General features: G+C 37.8%; 2 protein-coding genes across 7 annotated transcripts in view; one reads left to right on the top strand and one right to left on the bottom strand.

The window, feature by feature from the left end:
* Positions 1-16,639, bottom strand: part of CLINT1 (clathrin interactor 1) — a 53,596-nt gene extending 36,957 nt beyond the window's left edge. For 4 of the 5 annotated variants that reach the window (XM_016166986.2, XM_016166988.2, XM_016166989.2 and 1 more), the window contains exon 1: positions 16,417-16,638. In XM_016166986.2, coding sequence (XP_016022472.2) covers positions 16,417-16,457 — 41 coding nt within the window. In that variant the 5' untranslated portion in view covers positions 16,458-16,638. Of the gene's footprint in view, positions 1-15,638; positions 15,761-16,416 lie in introns of all 5 variants that reach the window. The other variant, XM_036225029.1, reaches the window with a different exon arrangement.
* Positions 1-24,859, top strand: part of LSM11 (LSM11, U7 small nuclear RNA associated) — a 137,048-nt gene that overhangs the window by 70,353 nt on the left and 41,836 nt on the right. Inside the window, exons 7-8 of one of the 2 annotated variants that reach the window (XM_036225031.1) lie at positions 8,449-8,513; positions 20,658-20,781. The gene's annotated coding sequence lies outside the window, so the exon portion shown is untranslated. Of the gene's footprint in view, positions 1-8,448; positions 8,514-12,486; positions 12,529-20,657; positions 20,782-24,859 lie in introns of those variants that run through there. The other variant, XM_036225032.1, reaches the window with a different exon arrangement.

Raw genomic sequence — 24,859 nt, 5'->3', positions numbered from 1 at the left:
ACATGCACCTTCCTGAAGCTTTTTGTAAGTGTCCCAAAAAACCGACTTTGGTATTTACACTATTTTTAAAAACTGTCTTTTTTTTTTCAAACTTCAAAGATCACTTTAAATTTTCACTTTATCATTGTTATTTTTAGTGTATGTTCTTTTTTTCACATCTAATAAATAGCTTTTCCTTTAATCTTTTATTTTTACGTGTTTAAACTCTTATCTGTTGGCTGGCTTTTGGCCTTTTATCTTCCTTTACATATCATTTATTTTTATTGTATTTTAAAATAACTCTGATATTTATTGTTGATCCTAGATTTCAATCTTGTTTAAGTCTCATCTGTTTTAACTTTTTGTACCTTTTCCCCCATTGGGTTTAAAAAACTTAAACTTCATTCCAATCCTTTCAAAGTTCTCACTTTCAGTTTTAATTTCTTAGTCCTAATTTAATAAACTTATGTTAAACAACTTTTCCCAGCATATTTTACTTATTTTATGATATTTCATAATGCGTAGCTGACCAAACACAGGAACAGAGTAAAGACCTCAAGAAAAGAGATGAACAGCCTCTCCCCGCAGCTCCTTGCTCTCACACTGCTTCTCTGAGCCCCTTTATACAGAGATAAGATTTTACACAAGGAACAATTAAGTATGTAAATAATACTCAAAAAGAAATTAGTTTTATCAAGTCCCAAGGATGAAACAGCGATTATTCTTACAAATTAGAGCTGCTTTTTAACAATAAAATGTTAGTTTCTATGTTTCTGAGAAACAGCAACACAAAGGTAGCTTCTTTATTTTTCATCCTGAAAAATGATGTGAGGGCCCATCACAAAGCCAGGCAGGCTGTGTGCAGTTGTTGGGATGTTAGGAGTCATCTCTGGGAGCCTTTCCTTCAGAGTCTACTTTCCATTAATTTTTAAGACCTGTTCATTCTACATTAAATATACAGGCACTCACTTGTAGTTTGGACTCCTAAGAAAGCCATTTAATCTCTCCACTGAGGAAGTAAGTATTCTTTCACTCATCCACCAAACCATGACCAGATTCACTTTCCAAATATTTAGTGTTGGCCATGTTAGTTCACCACAAATTAACCACCTTCCCTCAAACATTTATCTCCTCTTGGAACAGTGGACAGTACCATCCAAAGTTACGGTGTGAACATCAGTATTGATTATTCTCTCCCTTTTTCCTATCTGGCACCCAACTCATTCCCAGGACTTTTCTTCTTGATTTCCTAAGTAGTTCTCAACTATGTCCATCTACTTCTCCCTGCCCACACTGCCATTACCTTGGTCCAGGGTCACCACCATTTCGTATCTTGATTGTTGCCAACAACCTTGTAACTAGTACCTCTGCTTCTCTATATTCCACCAGGCTAGAGCCAAAGTAAACTTTTACTGAAATACAAATCCTATTTAACTGAGCCCTCATTCTAAATGTAGCAAAGGCTTCCTAATTATTTTCAAGATGAAGTAAATTCCTTAACATGGCAAAAAAAGATCCTCCTTGTGAGATATCAATTAATCTCTTCAGTTCCGTGACTGTCTGGCTCATCCAGGCCTTTTCGCAGAGGCTGTTTCCCCCAAGTCTTCTGCCCGCCCATGACTGCTCCCCCAGCTAATCCTACCACATCATCAGGTTTTGGCTTAAATGCCACTTCCTTCAAGAAAACTTTCTTTAACTACCAAAACGGTTGGGAGTCTCCCTATATGCTCTTCACGGTACCCTGTGCTTTCTATTACCTTGAACTAAAACTAAAACCAGCATACTAGAGGAGGCATGTTTGTTTACTTACTTGTCTTCCCTTCAGGACTGAAAACATCCAGGACACAAAATGTCTTTTTCCCTTAAAAGATCTTTAGTGCCTGCAACAGCCTTGGTGATAGTAAATGTTCAATTAGTATTTTCTGAGTAACTGAACGAAAGTACTATAATTCTTAAACAGTTTCTTTCCTCTGACTAAAAAAGCCCTAACTGAACTGGTGATCAGGATTTGCATGATCTAGCCTCAATCTACTTGACTAGCCTTTTCTCTGACTCCTGTTTCTTTTCATTTATGGGATAATTATACTGTATTACTGCCTGAAATTTAAACATGTCCTTTTACTTTCTTACCTCAGTGACTGTTCACTCCTGGAATCCCCACCTCTCCTTTCAGTTAAAATCAAACCTGGTTTCTAATAAAGATACTTTCCAACCTATAATCTGTTCCGATGATGAAATCTAACATTATATTTAGAACTCCTATGAATTAATGTTCTGCCTTGTGCAATGGTTATGTATGAATTTATCTCAATTCCATTAATACATTGTAAGTTTTTAAAAAGCAAGTAGAGTTGATCCTGATTATTTAAGGACAAGTATTTGTGAATTTGCTTGCTCACTAAAATATATTTGTAGTTCTTAATATTGATAGTGCTTTCGTGGTCATTTGTGATCATGTGCAGAGCAGTAAAAAATTTGAATCGTCTCTCATGCACATTTCCAGCTAAGGTGATGTTCTGCCTTATTCTTTCAGTTCTCATACTGTAACAAGTGACTCTTCCCTACTGTGCTTTTTCTTGGTGATTTCACTGTTCAATGTGGCCCCAAGCCTAGTGCTGAAGTGCTGTCTAGTGTTCCTGAGCATCGGAAGGCTGTGATGTGCCTTACTGAGAAAATACCTGTTAAATAAATTTTGTCAGGCACATTATAGTGTTGTTGGCCCTGCATTCACTATTAATGAATCAACTACAAATGCATTAAAGAAGTGTCTGTAAACAGAAACACACATAAAACAAGGTTATGTGTTGACTGCTTAGTAAAAATGTGAACAAAGGCTCACAGGAACCTAACTCTGTATTTTCCCCTAAGAGCAATGGTTCAGTATTTGCTAATTCAGTATTCGAGGTGACTTTATATAACAATTATTGACTGTACTCTATATCATGCATTTTTGCTTCCCTCTCAGTGTCTCAGAATGAATGCCTCTCATAAAATGGGTATTTAATAGCTGACTAGTGAAAACATGAAATTGATCTCGTGGTAACAGAAGATGGAAAAGAGGGAAGCTGACATTAAGATATGAATAGTGAAGACTAAAATAAACACCCCTTGACCAAAAACAACACAAAGAGAATGACATGATAAATACCCCACACACACACACACACACACACACACACACACACACACACAATTTCTGAAAGGCTATCCCGGAATAGTCTCAAATTCGAGGTCTTTTGGGTCATGGCCAGAAAGAATTATTAAGTTGCTATATCCCCTAACATTAACTTACTGACTCCTAGCAAGGACTTAAAAGTTAAGATTACCTTGGCACAAGACTTCTTTGCCCCACAGAAATAAGTGAAGAGCTAAATATGAAATATAAGGCTAAAAAAATACTACAAAAACTTTAAACCAGCATGCTCAGTGTCAACTACGGATTTGGGAGCCATCATGGATTTCCTCCCCACACAATCCGATACCACACAAGAGCTGTACGAGGACTGTATAACAGTAATTTTTGTGTGTTTCTTCCAAAGTAATGCAAATGGCAGGGCCAAGTGAGCACATTTCATTGCCTGCTTCACATGGTTTTTTTATGGTTTTTAAATAGTTACATAACTCTGTGGGTCAGGCAACGTCCCAAGCCCTTTACAAAACACTCATCTAAACCTCCTAACAACTCTATAAGGCAGATACTATTATCATCCTTGCTTTACAGATGAGGAAACTAAGGCACAAAGAGCTTAAGTATTCCACTTAAACCACGCAATTATTAAGTGGTGGCCTCAGGCTTCGAACCCATGCATTCTGACTCCAGAGATAAAGGACCAAAACTCATGCACGCCCATCTGCTCATGTTATAATCAAGATTTTAACCACTGCCGCCTTCTACTCATCCCCCCTCTGATACATTATCCAGCTGAGCACTAGGAATAAGCTACATAAGTGGTATCATTTCACTATTTCATTCCTATGTTTATCAGAATTCCTCACAGGTTTATTATACTTAAAAAAAAAAAACAAAAAAACAAAAACAAAAACAAAAACAAAAAAAAACAAAGCAAAACTCCATGCAATGACCTACAAATTCCCAATACCAACCCTCTTCTTTCATGCTCTTAACATGACGCTCTCCCCCTTTCTCACAGCTCTTTCCCTTTGCCCATCCCTTAATGTCATCCCTCTGGAACACTCTCCTCTAACCTCTGTGCTCTAATTTAAATTCCTTAAGTCTTAACATCAATGCCATATTCTTAGAAAGGCCCCCTGCGACCACCCTATTTTAAAATAGCCCCATTCATTATCCTTGACACTTCAGCTCCTTTCTTCATAACGCTTAAAGTATATTTGTCTACTTATTCTTTTTATCTCTCCCCATTAAAACTTGTTTATAAACAATTGTACTTCAAGTTATCTACAAGAGTTACAGATAACCAATAAACGCTCATTAAATGAATAAGCCAAGGAAACCTGTACCTTCCTGTACTCTAGTGCAACGCCTCATTCTCTTTGGGATGTGGCTATCTGACATGAGAAGCACACCCATAATTTGAGACTTCTTTATCAGAAATTATATAAGCATTAAGCATATATTTAATCTTAAAGTTATACAGCGATGTATGTCAATTATTTCTCAAATAAAAAAGCAAAAAATTTAAAACCACATAAACTGAGGATACATCAGCTAAACCTAAATAGAGGAATATTCTATAAAGTAACTAGCCTGTAATCTTCAGAAATGCTTATGTCATGAAGGAGTTAAAAAAAAAGGGTCAAGGAAAGAGACTAAAGAGTGATGACAATTAAATACAACACATGATCCAGGACAGAACCCTGTACTGGAGTAGGACAAGTGACAAAATCAAAATATGGACTGCAGAGAGATACAATAATTGTTTCAATGTTAATCTTTTCTGAATCTAATAGCTATACTATTGCTATGTAACAGAATAATCCTTGTTATTAGCAAATGGGAGGAAGACAAGACGTCTTGAGGAAAAGGGGGCATGTAAGCTATTTTCGATTGGCTCAGAAAAGTGTGTGTGTGTAGACAGACAAAGAGTGGAAGAGGAGGAAAAGAGAGAACGACAAATATAGCAGAATCTTAAAAACTGATGAATCTACATAAAGGGTATACATTTGTTCTCAACTATATTTAAAACTTTAATTTCAAAATAAAGTTATTTAAAAAATCTGTCTCTTGCATAACATTGTGAATGTACTGACACTGAATTCAATACTTTAAAACGATTAAAAGTGATTAATCTTACATGACTCTGAACTCAATAAAAAAATTAAAATCTGTCTAAGTAGCATGCATAACTTGGAACAAAGTTAAACTTTATGAAAAGGACTGGTTGGTTCATCTCCTCTTCATTTTGAACTGTCATTTTCTTGATTCTATAATTTGGAGAACATTTTTCAATGCCGAATTAGGCAATGACTAGCTTTCTCAAGTGCAATCATTCCTCCATTAATGCACTGAAGAGTTTAGATGCAGAGTGAACATTATGCTTTTTAAATAACAACGTATAAGTTTTAACATAAAGGAGATTTATCAGAGTTAAAACACATTATGAAATTTAGGCTTACCTGGTTTTATGTTATTTTACATTTAAGATACAGTTAAAGGAACAGTCAGTAGTACAGTAGCTCCCCCCTTATCTGTTGCTTTGCTTTCTTCAGTTTCGGTTACCTGTGGTCAACCATGGTCCGAAAATATTAAATAGAAAATTACAGAATACTTCATAAGTTTTAAATCACACTTGTTCTGAGTAGTGTGAAAATCTTACGCCGTCCAGGTCTGTCCAGCCCGGACCGTGAGTCATCCCTTTGTCCAGCTTCTCTACACTGTATCCACTCCCTGCCCGTTAGTCACTTAGTAGCCATCTTGGTTACCAGATGGACTGTCTTGGGTACGGCAGTGCTTGTGTTTAAGTCACCCTTACAGTACTCTAATGCTACATCACAATGCCTACGTCATTCATCTCACTCCATCTTATCATATAGGCACTGTAGCGCCACAAGAAGAAGGGTGAGGACAGTACAATAAGATCTTATATATTGTATTTGGTACGTAGTACATAAGGGCTAGGTACTATTCATGGTTTCGGGCATCCACCAGGAGTCTTCGAACATATACCCCTTGGATAAGAGGGGACAAGTTGATAAATTATGCAAATCTTACTCTTTTGGGGCAGCAACCACCACATCTCCTCTCCAAAACCATGTTAGCATGTCAAGCAGTCCTAAGTATTTAAGAGCAAAAAAATTGTAAAGGTTAAATACTTCACTCAAATAAATAGGCTAAAAAAGCCCTCAATGAAGCCCTTAGGACTGTTTTAGTTACAAAGTGTGCATGTAACACAGTAACCTATTACCATATTTAATGACAAGAGTTAATAAGAAAGGCTAGCAAAATGTTTTATTTAGATAAAACAGTTAACAGCATATTTATGACTCTATGTAACTTAGGACACCAATTCCCACTTGCTAGGAAAACTTTTGGTCAAATATTTAGACTAGAATATTTATTTAAAAGTTGTTTCGCAAATTCCAATCATTACAATCCAACTGTATCTCCTGTTGTACACATTATCAATTCAAGTTCCTCAAATGCAATTTCTCATAAATTTTAAAAGCCTAAGCTCACACGGTCCATTAAAAAAAAAAAGAAAAGCACGGGAATATTATTTCTATTTGACAACCCCAAACACTCCTACTCTGTACCAAAATTAGCAGCTTCAGACTCACATTCTGTGTAAGCTTAACTGTAAAACAATCTTTCCTATTGCTGACAGTTGCTTAAGGCCACTTGCACAGGTTCTTTTTTTTTTTTTTTAGTAAATCATTTTTTTAAAAAAGGCAGAATAGTGTGAAGTCTCTTCTTGTCGAGAGGTATCATGGTAAACCAGCTTCACAAACAAATCAACTATCCAAGGTACAAGATTAAATATCCAAAGTAATAAAAAATGGGCATAAGTTTTATCTGGATTATAAATCCCAATTGTAGTTTTCACAGGTATAATAAAATAGCCATTAAAATAATTTAATAGTAAATATTTTACTGTTAAATTTAAAACTAAAAAAAATTTTTTGCTAACACTTAAATTCCCACTAATTAAAACTAATCTAAGGAATAACAGTCTTTGCTCATCTCTATCTTTTAATTTTGGGTTACGGCTTTTTAAAGCTGTCTCACAATGACAAAACTAAATAACCAACAAAAGCAAACAACAAAATTTGTTAGGAACACATAATAAACATTTTCAGAATATATTAACTCATTCTCTTAACAGACTGGGAGGGTACACCTTACCTTCATTTTTACAGCAGAAATGGACAAAGTCTCTACTTATGTCTCCCCTCCAAATTTTCTCTTCCACTTCTCATTTAAAGATAACATAAAAAAACCAAAGTAATTTGCTCAGCATGGGCATTCTCATGACAAATTATCTTTTTAAATGTGGCACCCTATTTAAATTACCCTATCAAGGTAGTTTTATTGACTGCATTATTAAATGACTCCTTCAAAGAAAAAAATCTAAAAGAAAGTACTGAAACTAGGTAACATTAAAAAAGAAAAAGCATAAAATCCTTCTAAGAGAATAATAAAATAATGGTACCCTGCCCTGAGACAATACATGAAAATTAGATCTTTGTAGACAAAAATACTTGATATTGCATGGTTTGATCACATCACTTATAGGTTCCTCTCCCCACTTCTGATTAAGTTCAGATGCACTGCCAAATATCAGACACTTAACTGAAAGCATGCAACTAAAATATTCTGTGAACAGAATGATAAAATGAGAAATTCTGTAACTGAGCAGTGATGTTTGTAAAACTACCTCTTTATGAACTCAAATACTGGATAGTATGTTTAAATTAAGCCAGTAATAGCTTTTTTCATTTTTCAGCAGTGACTTATTACATTTAGATTTATACAAATGCATTTATAAATCTCAAAAACCAAACTCAACTTTTCTGACATAAAAATATTGTTTCTAGAACCTAACAAAAATTTTGAAACTTTTGTAATTTATGTCCTCTCAAAATACAAAATAACGTCCCCCCCCCCCCCGCCCCAACATTTACACTTCAAATTATTTAATGTGGACTATCTGACTGGAGTAGAAGAGGGACCGCAGCTTCTCAGCCCACACTCACTGATGCCATCCTGTGCTCAGAACCACTTGGCAACAGGTTCTCACCAGTGAGCCTATACAATCTGACCTGTTTTGGGCTTTTTGTTTCATATTTGATACCTTGGCCTCACCTTCCTTTAAGCAAATATACATTTTTAAAATAACAGGATCTATCTCCTTCATGAAGCTTTAGCTTAGTCTTAATTGTTCTTTCCATTCTCTAAATTTCTACAATATTTACACCCTATACCCTAAATTCTGACATCATACCATCTTCTAGCATTCTCTCTTACTCATGTGCTTTCCATGTGCTTGACAGAATCACACGTTGCCCTTGGAACCATGGGTCTGCCTCTCATCTTACAGTGCTCTACAAGGCTCATGGTAAGTATTTAACAAGCACTCACGGAAGGGCCCTTATAAGGTGTGGTCAAAGTTAGTAAGGATATCAGCAATGTATTTTCAGTTATTACATTATATTTAAATATTTACAATCTATGTCAAAAATATACTACTTGAATAGGTATAGAATGAACTAAGAAAAATTATTCCTAAATGATCCAATTTGAACATATGGAAGATTGGGGAATAGAACAGATTAATATGACATAGCGCCACAGGTACAGCAAACTAACTGCCATATAAAGATCACAGGATTATATGAAGCTTCTTAAAGTTGTGGAAGTTGTTTACAAAGGACTACTAATTCTGAAGCATATAATACAGCACAGGAATAGCACAACATTTTTAGGATTAATTATAGTGAGCACCTTTGTTACACTAGCTAAGATTTTTTTCACCAACAGAACTTTTTTGCTTCTCTTTTGAGAGGTATCCAACTTATAAACATTTTTCAGAGTACTGCAAGAGGTCAGAACAATTTTCTTTTATGACAAGTACATAAAAGGGGGAAAAAATAAACAATTGCACTGAATTTGATTCGAAAACTTTGTATCATAATTTTTACAAGTAATTTTAACTAGTATAAGGTGTACACTAGTAATTCACCTTTATTATAGAGAAATATAACAATTTTTAGTTTAAATAATGTTCTGTAAAAGCAAAAACTGAAATAGATTCTAAAAACATCATCTAGATTTAAATCTAGATAATTTTTTAGATGTATTACTTTGGGCAAGTTCTTGGACTTCTCCATGGCCAGTGTTTCATCAATAAATTGAGGATAATAATAAAATTGTCACTACTGTTCTTGGCATATGGCAAATACTTGATAACTATTAGCTTATATTAGAAATATCTGAACTTAAACGACTTCCTCAGTAATATATATCAACTTCCCAAATTTAACACTCAAAAATATTTACTGAGCACTTACTATGTGTCCTACACTGTTATAGTCATAATATAGCAGTAACAAAACAAAGTCCCTTCCTTCTATAAGCCTGCAGCAGAGGAATATATGTAAATAAAGCAAGCAAGGGGAAAGAGTGCAGTGTGTGTACATTCGCTATTTTACATAGGAACAGAACCCTGGAAGACGGAGGGAGTGGTGGTAGATGAGGCCAGAAGAGGCAGCAAAGAGCTGGATCACACAGAGGCTGGAAAGCAGTGAGTTGAGAAGCAACTGAGAATGTTCTGAGCAGATCTGACTTATTATTTTTAAAGAATCACTTTTGTTACTGTGTGGAGAGCAGATTATAGGGTTAAAAATTTTATCTGGCTTCACAAGAAATGAGCCACACCTCAAAAGCTTATTTAGTACCAAACTTATAACTATAAGTTAAACACATCAAACTAAGGATATTATTTAACCATGTAGTTTAATTGCAAACAAAAAGTTTTAATCATACTTAAAAAAACGATAACTGAAGAATGACAAAATTTAATAGAAAAAAGTTCAGTATGTTTATTTTCATTGTTCATTAATAGTTTGCTAAAAATGCATGAAAACAAATGGCAAGAAAAATAAATTGAATTTTCAATGCACGTCCTTTTTCTATTATAAAAATATAAGGCTATCTGGATGAGAATTTTTGAGTCAAACAGTTCAAAAGCATGCATACACATCTACTACATAATGGTGAGTTTGTGGAAGTCATAAAAAGTTATTTATATTACAATTATGTAGAACTTAAATACTCCCCTAAGAATTTAGGAACTAAAATAATAAACAAAATTCATGTCAAAAGAGACATTCTAAAATAACTGCCTAATTAGACTTTTCTTAAGTATAAAACATGCTCACCAATTGTTGCACATTAACAAAATCACTCCTATTTAGAAGTTCATTAGCTAAATCTATCCACAAGTCATAAATAGCTATAAATTGCTTCCAACAAGGGAATATGCTATGTTTTTACCTGTATTTAATTTTTAGACTAAAGGGCTCTAGTAAGCCAAACAAATTTGCCAGTTGGAGAGAATGGGTTGAACAGGAAAGTGCTTTCTGCAATGTGCTTTCCTTGCATATACTGCTCATCTCTTGTCAGAGATCATGGATTTGATGTATTTTACAGGGTTCTTTTTCTTGATATTGTTCAGTCTCATTAAGGATAAATTGTCAACTTCAATTTCCCTTAATAAATCTTTTTACATTTTAAAAATGCTTTACATTAGCAGTATATTTAAAATCTTGCAAAAATACAAAACAAACTGAACGAAAATGAGCAGATGGAGCACCACTATCTCTTTCCAAAGACTTCGTTCCTCAACACATCTTTTGAAAGTTATTTCTGTAATATGCTTTACAATATTCAAATAAAAGCATTTGTGATTTGGTAAACACAACACAAGGCACACACAACAGAGACAGTTATATGGGTTTTCCTGTATGTAGGTTGTTTATTCAGGTGAAGAGTTTTAGGTGTGTCCGCTGAAAATGATTCATGGATTAAGACACAGTTCTTACATACTTTTAAATAAGATAGTCTGGCAATAATATTTTCTTTATTCTTTGAAATACTATATTTCTTTGATTTTTCTGTATGTCATAAATTATTTTGTGCACTACATAATAATGATAGGTGTTTCAAGAGTTTAAGTACTGCATTGTTTCACCTGCATTTAATCCCCACAAGAACTATGTAAAATAAATATCTCCATTTTATAGATAGGAAAAATCTGGGATACTGTTCCAATGCCCAAGTTTAACATTGCTTAGTAATGGACCTAGGATTTTGATCCAGTTCTGATCTCTGAATCACCAACTGCTTCCCAGACCCTCTCAATACCACCTGCAGGTGTCTATGTGCAGGAAATGAATGTATGGGTAGCAAATTACTATAAAAATACGTAGATGAGCAAACACACATAATTAGTCTAAACAAGGAGAGCTCATATGAAATGACACCTTAAAAAAACATAAAAGAATTAACAGTTGAAAATGTCCCAGAATGTTAGTCAGCTGAGACTGAAAGAAGTTAATTCTTTGTACATAAGACCCAATACAAGTACTAAAATGTACTCTGAATTTATGAGGTAGCTTTGCTCTCCAAAATTGGAACTTGAATTTGGCCAAATGACTAGATACAATTACCAATTTACAGGAAATTACAGAGATTGAAGAAACACTGAAATAACCCCATGGGGATCCAATTAGCAAAATACAGACGGAGGGAAATGCAAATAACCATGTTTCTTCAACAAAATGCAAGGGGGGAAAAAGTAGAGGTTGAACCTATAGCTTAAGAGAATCAAGAGATAGATCCACTAGTCAGAAACATCAAAAAGGAATTATGAGGTAATTAAGAATTGAATACTGACTAGACATTAGATATTAAGTAATCATCTTTTTAAAAGGTTTTATAATGGTACTGTTATGGTCAAAAAACGATGACTCCTTACCTTTTAGAGACTGATATATGTATAGATGAAATAATATGGTGTCTGGGATTTGCTTCAAAATAATACAGAGTGGGGTGGTAGGCAGAACTACAAATGAAGCAAGGTTGGCCAAATTATTGAAGCTATTCATGTGCACACAGTCCCTCCATTTTTTGACATATTTAAAATGTTGCATAATAAAAGCTAAAAAATAAACTCCAGCTAGATAAGAAATCCAGATTTAAAAAAACGGATTTCTTCAAGATAAAAAAAGTTATTTAAGCTGCCTATACTCTTTTATTAAAGGAAATAGTACATATACATTGGAAATAAGAAAATAACACAAGAGCATAGGAAAAAATTCAACTGTGGAGCTATACTATAAAACCTAGGAGTACTGGTAAGTAGTACTTAAGATAAGAAGGCCAAGCACTTTTAGTAGATTTATCAGTAAACACATGAAAAAGTACTTGTAAACTAACACTAAATAAAGGGTTCAGGAAAACATGAGGCAGTTAAGTGTGTTTTAAAAGCATCTGGACAGTAGTACTAAATAGATTAATTTAAATTACAGGAAATCACTCCTGTGAAATTACCCAAGAAATGCTGGCAGAAGGTAAATTAAACTCATCTTTCTTTGGAATTAAATGCTTACTATTTACTTAGTTCAGTTACTAGAAGAAAGGACAGTTAATTTATTGTTTTAGCAATAACAATTATTTACAACTGTTTCAAAGAAAAGCTGATATGGGAAGACTAGAAAGCTTACAATCATCTTACAAGTTCTAAGAAGCAAACTGAACAGAGATTTATTGGCAAGATACAAAAAATAAGAGGAAAAACAAAGTAAAACCATCGATAAGTTCAAGGCGTGGCATATTTGTAGTGGCAAGTTTCTTGAAGGCAGATATTTTACTTTTCAAGTTCGAAAATACAATACTAATCCAAAAAATAAATGTAATATCTGTTGAAATAATTTAATGAGCTATTTTCTGTAAAAGCAAAAGGTTCTCCCTCTGGGGTCAGCTAGATTAGAACAGTAGTTTCTACAGCTCTATTATATTATCTAAGAACTAAAAAACATGCATATAATGTCAACAAAAATCAACTTATTGGAGGAAAATGCAAGCAAGGTATGTTTAAGAGAATAACTTAAAACGGACTATCTATAGCCAATTGCCTTAGGACCCTGGTCAGCGCTGTTGGACTCACTATCACGAAAAGAATAAGAGCCATTAATATTACTCCTTGAGATAAAAGAGGATTACAATAAATAAGTAGCAGTGTTGATCTACCACTACACCATGTCACCCTATGTTTCCAAAATTGGAGAAAAAGTGTAATAGAACTATAGCAACTTCCAATTTATACTGTGGGGCATGGCAAAATATGACTCTCACTTTACTAGAGCCTCAAAGAAAAGGAGGCAAGTCATAGGATGAAAGCGGTCAAGCTAGCCCTAGCTGGTGGGAGTTCTGCCACTTATCCTTTCCTGCCACAGCTGCCTTTTCGGCCACTTGAGTATAAGTGGGAGGAAAATGGCCCTCCAAGCTCTGGCTGGCCTATGGCTTTATCTGCTTTTCCTCAGTTCCACAATGTTCTGCAAAACACAGCTATTTAATAACCAGCAGGAGGTGCTAAAATTTGTGGAAAATACCTCCCCAGCCCCATAAGTATTAAAGGTCTTGAAAGCCAATATTTGAAATATATCATTATACTTAAGAAATGCCACCATACTGGATCTAACCGTAGCTCCAGGGAACACATTTTGAAAGGGTACATTTTTCTTTCTGAAGTAAATCTCATTGGGTAGGGATGTATGCTAAATAACAGCCCTAGTTCTCCTGAGTCATGGGTTGCACTTATTTACTGCAAAAAGCATTTAAATATAACATTTATTGATCACTTAAAAAAAAAAAAGTCCTTTTTCAGTTGAAACCATCTCCAGAGGATGACTTTCTAAAATTTATCTGCTATTATTAAATAGTAGCTCTAGTTTTTCTCCCCTGATGAGAATTCATGTCTCCCAAGAGCCAGAGAAGTTGGAAAAAGTCTTACTCTAGCTTAATTCCATATGTTACAAATAAGGACCCACTGTCTGTAGATTCATATAATTCTGTCTGTAATCATACATATGGCTAGTCTAAAAGGCAGTGTCGAAATCTGAACCCAGGCCTCCAAAACCCCTAATCAATGCTCCTTCTACCATAGAAACCTTCATTCTATTAATCTCTTAATCACTACATTGTTCCCTCACTTTAAGTTCCCTCATCACCTCTTTGATAATCAGCACAGCCATTGTATGAATCTACTTTACCTCCATTAATGGCATTTTAAGGTGATCAGTCTAACTGGACACATTGCCACAGGTACTGGATTTCTAAGATGCTTACATTTTGGGAGAAGAATTTTTTCTCTCCTGCCAGTGAAAGATAAAAATTAAAACCTGAGTATTCATCAGTAAAATAACCTCATGTTCCAATCTTAATATCATGTGTCAGACACCCACGAAAGCTTTAAAAAGTCTTTGGTGGCAACATTCTCACATGTTCTTGAATAACTTGGTTCAAGACTCCTTTCTAAATTGGGTAGTAAAAAGGCAGAAGTTATTTTTCAATAGCTCTTCCATTAGATAACTTGGTAACTACTAATGGGGAAAATTTAACCTAGAGCATGAGAAGATCAGTTACATAGGTGATAAAGACAACGAAACAAACAGCAGCAGGAATACTGCCTTGATTCTGTCTCCTGAAAACGTAGTCCCTTCAAATTTCTGAGTTCCACAAATTTTGTCCTTTAAGATAACAAGGTGTTTCTTAGCGGTTTTCTTTGGCTGTCCTCCTGCTTAGAGATAAAGAGAGTTTTGTAGAGAGTGGACTTTTAAAAAACTGTTTAGGCTAGTATGCTATTCTTTATAACATATATGAAAATTAAAAAAAAAAAAATTAACCTGGATCTGGAAAAGAAACAATATTTTATCCTTGAAAAGCAAAACCTAAGGATATATAAAAAACAAAGTAAGTCCAAAATAAACGTCTGAGGGCTTAATGGTCAAATGAAGTTGATAAAGAAAAATTATTAAAACAAATCACTTTTCACTGACGTTTATCTCACTTTCAACACAGAATGGCTGCTATAGTTATCAAAAGTATACTGAGCTACACATATTGTGTTGAGAGCTTTATATGCTGTCTAAACTCTTAGGCCTTAATTCTAACATTCTAAGGTAGGTGTCTATCATTACTTCCACATTGCACTTAAGAACACTAGGGCACTTTGAGGTTTAGTAACTTGCCAAGATTGCAAAGCTTGAACTCAGCTCCTGAAACCTATGCTACTTAGACGCTCTGTTGGCTTCTTGGTAGCATGGAAAATTTGAAAATATGGTCAAACTCTAAGTTCTATATGATGCATTATCCAAGCCACTGTGAATTTTTCCTGGTGTCAAGAAAGCCTAACAGTTTGCCATCTACACTTCCTGATTTTAGGTTGTATAGGTGGCACAAATGAACTGTTTGCCACACTTATTGCATACTTGCTACAACTTAAAAGGAAGAGGACTGGTTAAATTGTTAAACTTTATTTCCTGCTGGCCTAGGAGACCTTACTTAACCACTGTTAATATCTTATATACCCAATTTAAGTGTTAAAAGTTTCCTAGTGTAGTAAGACACTAAGGTTATCACTAAGTTTTAAAGGAAATCAACTATGTATTAATCATTTCACCTTTCAGGGAAGTTAAAAGCAGATCAACAGGATATAAATCTGGGTTGTTTTCTTCTTTAGGGGAAATTTCTTAATGACTTGTTAATTATATCGAAAGGAACAAATGGCCCTCCAAAAATGAACTGCCGTGGAAAAGAAAACAGGAACAGAATTACAAGAAGTTATATAGTGATCTACTTTCACTCGTGTTAGAAAAGCAAAAAATGAGTCTCCTCTTGAGTAACTTCAGCCTGACCCCAACGGACACTTGTTACACCTACCACCCACTGCAACACTTCAGGTTCATTAGAAATTACAAGCCTAGTAACGTAAAGGCCCATCCCGACCAAGCTTAAGGTCTCCGCAACTGCCCTGAGGGACACTGAGGGACAGTGCACTGCGTGCCCCACTCCCAAGCCTTCGCTGCGCTCAGGAGGCAAGCACACAGCCTGGGGCCAAGACAGTTCTCCTCCAGGGCAATGATCCGGCTCTAGACAACCCCGCCCCCTCCCCTGACCAAAGGGTTTGTGCCTAGGGCGGTGGGGATCAGGGGAAAGTGAGGAAGGCCTGGATAGGAGAGAAGGGGGTTAAGGATATTTTGAAATGGGGAAGAGTCCTTTCCCAGTCTCGCCGATCGGGACAGGGATCGGGGCCGGGGAGAGCCAGCCGCCGCCATGATGCGGCTGGCCAGGCCGGGGGGCGTGACGCGGGCCGCCCCGAGCACAGGGCCACCACTCCTGACCCCTTTTCTCCCCTCCCCCGCGTGGGCCTTGGCCACAACTGCTCCCCCGATACTCACGCTTTGTCCACCAGCTCCCGCACCTTCCACATGTTCAACATCGTGTCCCGCGCGGGCCGGGCCGCCGCCTCCCTCTCCTGCTCCCCAGGGAACCCGGAACGCTTCCGTGCCGGGGCAGATCCAGGCTGGGTCTCTGCCGCCGCCCGCCGCCTCGAACTCCCCAAGTCAGCTCCTTCTCTTGCCACAGCCGCGGCGCCGCCGGTGACACGTCGAGACGCGGGGGCAGAGGCGCTGCGTGGAGCGGAAGTGGCCGACTTTCCGCCCGCCCTGCGCGAGGCATTCCGGGACTCGTAGTTCTCTCTCTGCGCACCAAGCGCAGCCGCTTACGTTAAGAGTTGGTGGTCTAAAGTTGGTGATTTATTTCTCTTAAACTCTCCTGGTCTTCCTCACTCCTATTCCCCTGACCTACAGAACCAGACACTCGGGGAGTGGGGCCCAGCAATGTGTGCTTTAATACATCCTTCATGCTCAAGTTTCAGACCTACTGGTATAAGATTTAGTTGTGCTCAAAACATGCTTTTCAAGCATGAAGTATTGCTATGTTATAAATAATGTTTAAATAGAAGTGTGAGTGATATATGTGTTCCTCACTGAAAGAAACATCACTGACCTAGTTCCAGATGTTCAAATATACTCCCTTAATGGGGCCTTAGTTTCCATCCCTGTAAATAGAAACGGTTGTATTCTAAAACTATTCCTCCCTAATTCTGTGACACAGTGGTTTTATATTTAGACAGCTACCTGATATCCTTGTTAGATATTTTACTATTAAGCTCAGAAAGTCAGTTCGCACTCCATGGCAAACTGAAAAGGCAACACTACAGCACTGTGACACAGCCAAGAACTTGGGCAGGTTTATATTCTTAAAACACAAGTATATGCACACAACATTCAGTGTTTTATTGCTATGATTGTTGCCACTTCATTTTTCACTTACTCAATTTTGACAATGTTCATATCAAAGCCGTAAACAACCTTACAATTCATTTGGTTCAACTACTTAAATGCTGCAGTTCTTTTCATGCTACAAATATTTATTGAGCATCATCTATTTGCCAAGAGCGGAGAATACAGCCAGGGACAAGACAGAAAGACCTCAGCTCTTTTGGACCTTAAAGGTCTTTGGAGGAAACAAAATAATCAAGGGAACATTTAAGATAATCGCAGATAGAATGTGCTTGTAGAAATAGAAGGTAATGTTACAGAGAATGATGTTAGAGGAAAATAACATTAGAGAATATTTAGGGCCTTTTTGAGGACATTATATTTAAGCTGAAACATGAATGATTAAAAAGGAGCTTGCCGTAAAAGAAAGATCTGGAAAAAAAAAAAAAAAAGAAATTCCTGGTGAAGGGAACAGATGAAGACAGATTCAGAAAGGAGAAGTGAAGTTGATTGCTGCTAGTCAGAAAGCTAGGTGACAAGAACGTGACAAATCAAGAACCCATAACTTTTGACCCCTGCTTCCTCAGGTCAAGTCATATCTTCCACTTACTTACTGGAAGCAGCTTTGAAAAGGGTGGCTTTGGGACTAAGTTCTGAGAGAAGCAAGTTGAAAGAATTGTCAAGCAGAAATCAGGACAAAGCTATCTCAGAGCTTTGTCAAGATAGGAGTGCCTGGGCAGGCAAGAAGTGATTTGGAGAGGTTGATGGGGTGCGGCAGGTAAAGGTGAGCAGAGATAGGTAAAGAAATGGGGCTTTCAAATAAGATTTGTTTCCTGTTGAAAAGACTGTCCAGGCCAAGGTTGAAAGGATGGAATGTGGCCAGAGGAGATAAGACAAACTCCTTTGCATAAATAAGAGCTCAGCAAGTTAACTTTCAAACTGGTCCAGGGTACACTGGCAGAATGGGCCAGGCATAAAAATAACCACATTCTCAACTCTGGGACTGTTTGCACATTCACAGCAGTTCACAGTCAGCTTCACCAGATTTACCCAGAGAGAACAATGTCATCTACTTTACTTGTTCCAAAGCCAAGTTTGGAAGTGTTTAGATTTATGCCAGAGGTGTCACCTATGGCATTTTCAGTTGTCTGGGGCCATCTAGAACGTGACACCAAACACCCTGCCTGTCTACCTGGGATTCGAGAGAGCCCCTAATGGCCTAAGAAGAACCAGACAAAGAGTTTGTTAGAAAGTGGGCACTAGGGCTAATCATTTGCATGTCAATAAACTGTTCCATTTTTACCTTTTATCTTACAGTTTTGGAGGCAATTTCCACAGTAACTTCTTTGTGGCAATTTAAATCTGTCCAATGTAGAAAAACAAAATGCAATATCCATCCCTCTTCAGCAAAACATATTTATCACCAAATGAGCTAATACTTATAGTAAATATGCAGATAACGTAACAGTGATTTTTTTCAAGTGTACAATTTAACAGTAAGTTTTATATATTGCATTGTGTGTTCATAACAGTGATGTTAATTCTAAACAATGTGTTAAGTATTTAATCTAATCATCATCTGTCCAGTAGTCATAACTGCTTTCTTGTTAGCTTTGAAAATCTTTGGGACACAAGGTTGCTCAGGCCCAGTCCAAGGGTGAGTTTGCTGTTTTTAACATTCCAAGGTTAGAGGTCTAAGATGTGCAAGGCAGTTCTTCTGGCATGGCCACTCCTGCTCCATTTTAAAGTGACTCTATTTATATTATTGTTTATATCCTCTAAAAGTCAGGATACTCAGTTTTTAATCACCATATGAAGGTTTCCATAAGAGCCATGCATATATGTATTGTATAACCCTTGGAGCACCATTTATGTGGACTACTATGAACTGCAGACAATTACCCACAGAGAGGAAGTATAAGGTAATGGTTAAAGGGTGCAGATTCTGGAGTCAGACTAACCTAGGCCCAAATTCTGCATCTGTTATTCAGTAACTTGGTCATTCTGGATAGGTTAATCAAACCAGTATAGTGTGGTGATTGTGAACTAGGACTCTGCAGCCAGATTGCCTGGGTTTGAATCTTAATTTTATTATTAGTTGTGTGACCTTGGGAAATTTATTTGACATCTTTGGGCTCAGTTTTCTCATCATAATGAAGGGGGAGAGGTACTAGAAACCTACCTTAAGGTTTTTTCAGACAAATAAGGTAATGTTTAAAAAGATCTTAGAAGAGTACCTAACACAAAATAACACTCAGTAAATGTTAGCAATATTGCTAATACTACTATTACTCCTAATAATAATAATAATAATAATAATAATAGTAAGTGTATCAATCTGTGAGTTTTCTTCGACATTCACCAAGTGTTCAGTAAGCTCCTACTATGTTCCAGGTACTGTGCTAAGTGATAGATATATAATTTATAGATAAAATTTATAATTTGTAGATAAGACAGATGTAGTAAACAAATAGATATAGTAAACATAGTAAATTCAAAGTGATAAGCTGAGGATCAAATGCAATAATACAGAACTCGCTTCACATTGAGTCCTGCATGTAGTAAATGCTCACTAACTTCTACCTCATTATTATCAAACCTCTTATGTGGATCTCAGTTTTTTTCTTTGTAAGCTGAGAAGTTTGGTTTATTAGAGTATCCTAAAACATACATCAGAAATTCCTAGACATTCTTAAAAATTTCAAATGCTCTTGTCCTGCTTCTTGAGTTCCTGATTCAATAGGTATATTATTCCCTATACTTTTGGTCGTAAGTGACAGAAATCAAAACTAACTTGAAGTGGAGCAAGGAAATTTATTGGCAAAGGGGCGTGGGGAGTTCGGAGGTAGGATTTGCTTCAGGAACTTCGCAAATATTGTCAAAACTCTCTGATTCTCATTTTCCTTTATTGCAAATAGGTTTCTCTTAGTTGGCAGGTAATAGTGACATCATCTTGTGTGGCATAGGTACCATTTTTCCAATTAGGCAACCAAGGGGGAACACATTTTTGTCTTTCATTCACAGAGTTTACTATCACAGGGAATGACTCTGATTGGCCCAGTTTGATCATGTGCCTACGTAGGGGCCAATCATTTCTAAAGATGTGTGCATTACAAATGTGGTAGCCCTAGGAGAACCACAAGGAGTGGGGAAAGATGTGTTCTCTGAAGAAACTCCAAAGAAAGCAACACCCTGGCAGATAAAAGAAAGAGTTGTTCATTTCTGTAGGTCTGAGGTGGGGTCTAGGTATCTGTATTTAAGAAAAACCTCTTAAGTGATTTTGCCAAGGTTTGGGATGCCCTGATTGGATGACACAAGGTCCTTCCTAACTCTAACACCATATTTTTATTTTTTAGGTTCAAATTTCACAAAAGTTGGGCTGGAGAGAGCAAAAGAGAAAAGAGTCCCATATGGGTTAAGAAGGAAAAAGAAGCAATGAAGAAGGAGGGAGTAAAGAGGAGTTCCTGCACTATGCAGCAGGTAAGCAGGGAGCAGGGCCCTCCGAACTCTTCTGCTGACAGTTGGGCTCCTCCTGGCCGCACTTCAGTCTCCTTTCAGGGTGTCAGCAGGGCTCAGGCAGGCCCATTCAGAATGCCTGGTCGGTGCTTTAAAGGGCTAACACCTCACAGTCCTGCAAAGATGTGCAGGCGCAGGAGGTGGGTTGGAGGGAGAAGTGCTTTGGAAATCGTTTTTCTGGCTCCTGGGATGCGCTCTTCTTCTGTCTCCTGGGCACAGGTGAGCTGCTCCTGTGTGGACGTGCTGCTGCTAGTGTCCAGACCTCTGAAAACTCTGTTCACAGGAAACCAGGGTGCGGTCAGTGAAGCAGCTAGGCAGCGTGTGACTGTGGGAACTGATCCTGTATTGTCAAGTCAGATTCAGGAGTGAATAGGGTGGATGTCAGAAAGGATGGGTTGGCTGGCTACTGAGGCAGGGTCTTTCTAGATAAAGTCGAGCATCCTGGGAGAGCCCCCAGGAGCCCAGAGTTCACATGGAGGCTCTGTTGGTTTTTGAATTCTAACAGTTCATTGAAAGAATTGTGCTCTAGAGGAAGAGCTCCTTGCAATGGGCATCAAAAGAGCCTTATGGACAGACCTCTGCTCTTTAATAAGCAGAATGAATGTGGCTAAAGACATGGGGGGCAGGGGTTGCTGGTCAGCTCTAAGCATGCTTTCCCAGTGGGAAAGAGTCAACATTCAATGTTTACTGGGCACCTGCAATGTGCATTCGGATTAAATAGATGACTAAAATCTATCGTGACCCAAGGAGCTTTCTGTCTAATATAGAAGATAAGACATATAAACAAACAAAATCCACAGCGAGGTATTTAAGGGGGGCAGTGTAGTGTTGGGGAGAGGTCAGAGCACCAGCTGTATTATCATCAGGACTTTGATTTTCACCACATAGCTGTGTGGCCTTGACTAAATTACTTGACCTCTCAGGCCTTGGCGCCCTTGCTGGGAAAATGAGGCTGATTAGAGTCCCTGATCCCTAAGGGTGTTGTGAGGCATGAATGAGATGACATACATTGAAAGTCTAGCACAGTGCTTGACACGTAACAAGGACTCATTACATAAAATCTATTATTGTCGCTAAACTGTTCGTATCTAGAGATCACAGATGATGTGGGAGAGGGTGTTCGTTAAATCTTTCAATAACTATATATATTTGGGCACTTTCCTCATTACCAAGAAGTATACTGTGACAAACAGACACAGTTCCTGTTCTCATGAAGTTTACAGTCTGAGGGAGGAGATGGATTTTAAATAACACCTCAATAAATCTACCATTGCAAATATGACGAATGCAACGGAAGAACAGGGCACTGTGAGAGCATACAACAGTGGCATTTCATTCAGATGAGGGAGGGGCAAGGGCCAGAAAAGGCCGTTCTGGGTAAGTGACATTTAAGGTAAAGATGGGAAGATTATTTTGAGTTAATGAGGTAGCAAGGGAAAGAGCATTTCAGATAGAGAGAACAGCCTGTGCCGGGCCCAAGGCGGGCTGTAGCTCAGCATATTCCAAGACACCAAAGGAGGCCCAAGGAGGCTGGAGGCGGAGTGGGGAGACTGGTCAGAGGCGAGCTGGGGAGGTGAGCCAGGAGGTGCTGGTTATGTGCCTGCTCCTTCCTTCTCTGCCTTGCTCTGTTTTCTCCTGACCTCTGCGGACTCCATGACCTCCATTCTCAAGGCTTCCGGCTTCCAGTTGGGATGAGCCAGCATTGTGAGGCGGGTTCAGAGGATGGAGGACAGACAGGTCGTGATGGTTCTGGCATTAGCCGAGTCCCTCTCTGGCCACTGCTGCTATCGGGTGGCCCCCCTTCCATGGCTCCAGCTCTCTTTGCCCTGATGTTAACCCCTGGGTGCCTCCCCAAATGTCATTAGTTTCCTCACCCTGCCTGCACTGCTGTAAGTTGGCCCTTTGTTATGCTGTCTTTAGTTAAACTCTGAATGTGCCAGTGTTTGCTGCTGGGCCCCTGACTGACACAAGGAGTCCCACAGCACCGAGGGACTGGTATGTCAAGTTGAGGACATGGCCCTTTCAATTTTTATTTGAAGTGCAGCGAGAAGTGACAAACATGCTATAGTCACTTCCTTGTCCCCTCATCTTCTTCCAGCTACAGCCCCGTTTCTCTGCTCCCCTTAAGAGAAGGCTGCCTTCTTCCCAAACAGGTGCCTCTTTGTTACTTCTCAAGCCACAGGTGACTATTTCTTCCTTCTTGAAACTCCCTGTGGTCTCTTAGCTCATGACCCTACAGTCTTCTAGTTGTTCCAACATTTTCGGCTCCTTCAGAAACCTGTGGTTCCTCTCTCTGGCTTGTAGATAGGAGGGGCCTTACTTCTCTCCTCCACTGCCAGTGCCACCCGTAATCACCTCTCGTCTCAACTACTTACTGCAAATGCTTCCTAATTTCTTCTTCTAAGATCTTTTGACTCACAAATGGGACCATATTACTCCTTGCACAAAATACTTCAGTGGCTTCCCATGGCACTTAGAATCCAAACTTGACTCATCAGGGGTCCATCCCTGGTCCAAACAGCGGTATCCTGGAGGAAAGGCCAATACTGTGGTCCTCCCGTGGGTTAGGACTCAGGTTCAGTTCTGAGAAGAAAGGGTGGGAGTGGGCCACGGGCCGAGCAGATCCCCCTGAAACCTCTCACTGACAGCATGGCAGCACTTTTTTTGTTTTGTTTGTTTGTTTGTTTGTTTGTTTTTACATTTAAAAATATATGTATATTCCGGCCAGTCCATTCTAAGAATAGGTCCTCATGGTAATGATGGGGCTTTTGTACCATCTTGAACTTTCAATTTAGATTTGGAAATTACCAAGGTTTCATTCACCGTTTGTTTACAAGCCTTCCCTTGCGGTGAGGTTATTTCTGCTACTGTTTCTGCATGTGTTGATTTGACTAGTTTCAGAGCAGTACTCTTCTGTTCCTTTTAATGCTAAGTATCTACTCTTGTTATACAAAAGGAGTGTCCGGAGCTTCGTTTTGTTTGCAAGAGATTTCCGACTGTGGAAGCTGTTTTTCCTGTGTGTTAGCAGGTCTGTTGAATTACCACTGAGCCTGTGGCTTCTGGTGGGTGGTACCTAAATCTAGTTCCTCTTGGGCAGGTATAACATTAGAATTTTCTCATCTTTGATGATTCACCCTGAAAAGTGGTGGGTCGCTGCCCTGGCCTGGGAAGCTTGAGATCTGACAGAACCAGTTGCCTATCGAGCGGGGGAGGGAGTAGAGAAAAAGATAGCAAGTATCTGTTATCTTTTAAAAATATAGATTCATCTTCTTCTTTCAAAATTTTTTCTTTGGAATGTTTTTGTTATTTTTTATTAGCAAGGTGAAATACGTTCATATATTCTCATGAATCAACCTTTTGACCCATCAATTCAATTCGTAGGTATTTATCCAAGAAAAATGGAAATCCGTGTCAAAATTCTTGTGAAACAATGTTCATAGCTCCTTTATTCCTAATAGCCCAAATTTTAAAACAACCCAAACATCCAACAGCAGGATATAGACAAAGAAATTGTGATATCTCATTCGAGTGGGATACAACTCAGCAATAAAAAAGAATGAATTACTAATATGTGCAACAACCTGGCTGAATCTCATAGACATAATGAACAGAAGAAGCCCAGCACAAAAAGTTATGACTCCATTTATATAAAATTCTAGAACAGGAAAAATTAATCTAAGGTGAAATAAATTTGAATCATTGTCGCTTATGGTGGAAGGAGGGGCCAGAACAGGAGAATTAAAAATGAAGATAATGTACATTCATTTTAACAATCCAAAAATCTATAAAGAAAAGTTCTTTTTTTTTAAATTTTCACCCCACTGTGGAAATCCTGTTTAAAATCTGTTATGTACCCTCTCCAGTGCTCATGCAAATATATGTAAATACATGTGTACTTTTGTAGGTTTTGCGATATATCATGCTTGCTTTTTAAAATATCCGCTTAATGTTATGTCATGGATATCCCTCCAGTTCAATAAGTATAGATCTAACTCATTCTTTTCAGTACTTGTGTAATTTCTTAATATGAATGTCCCATGAT

The sequence above is a fragment of the Rousettus aegyptiacus genome, unplaced genomic scaffold (assembly GCF_014176215.1).
Source record: "Rousettus aegyptiacus isolate mRouAeg1 unplaced genomic scaffold, mRouAeg1.p scaffold_m13_p_7, whole genome shotgun sequence".
In the NCBI taxonomy this organism is placed as follows: domain Eukaryota; kingdom Metazoa; phylum Chordata; class Mammalia; order Chiroptera; family Pteropodidae; genus Rousettus; species Rousettus aegyptiacus.
Note: the sequence above shows the minus strand (reverse complement) of the source record. Positions and strands in the feature narration are given on the sequence as shown.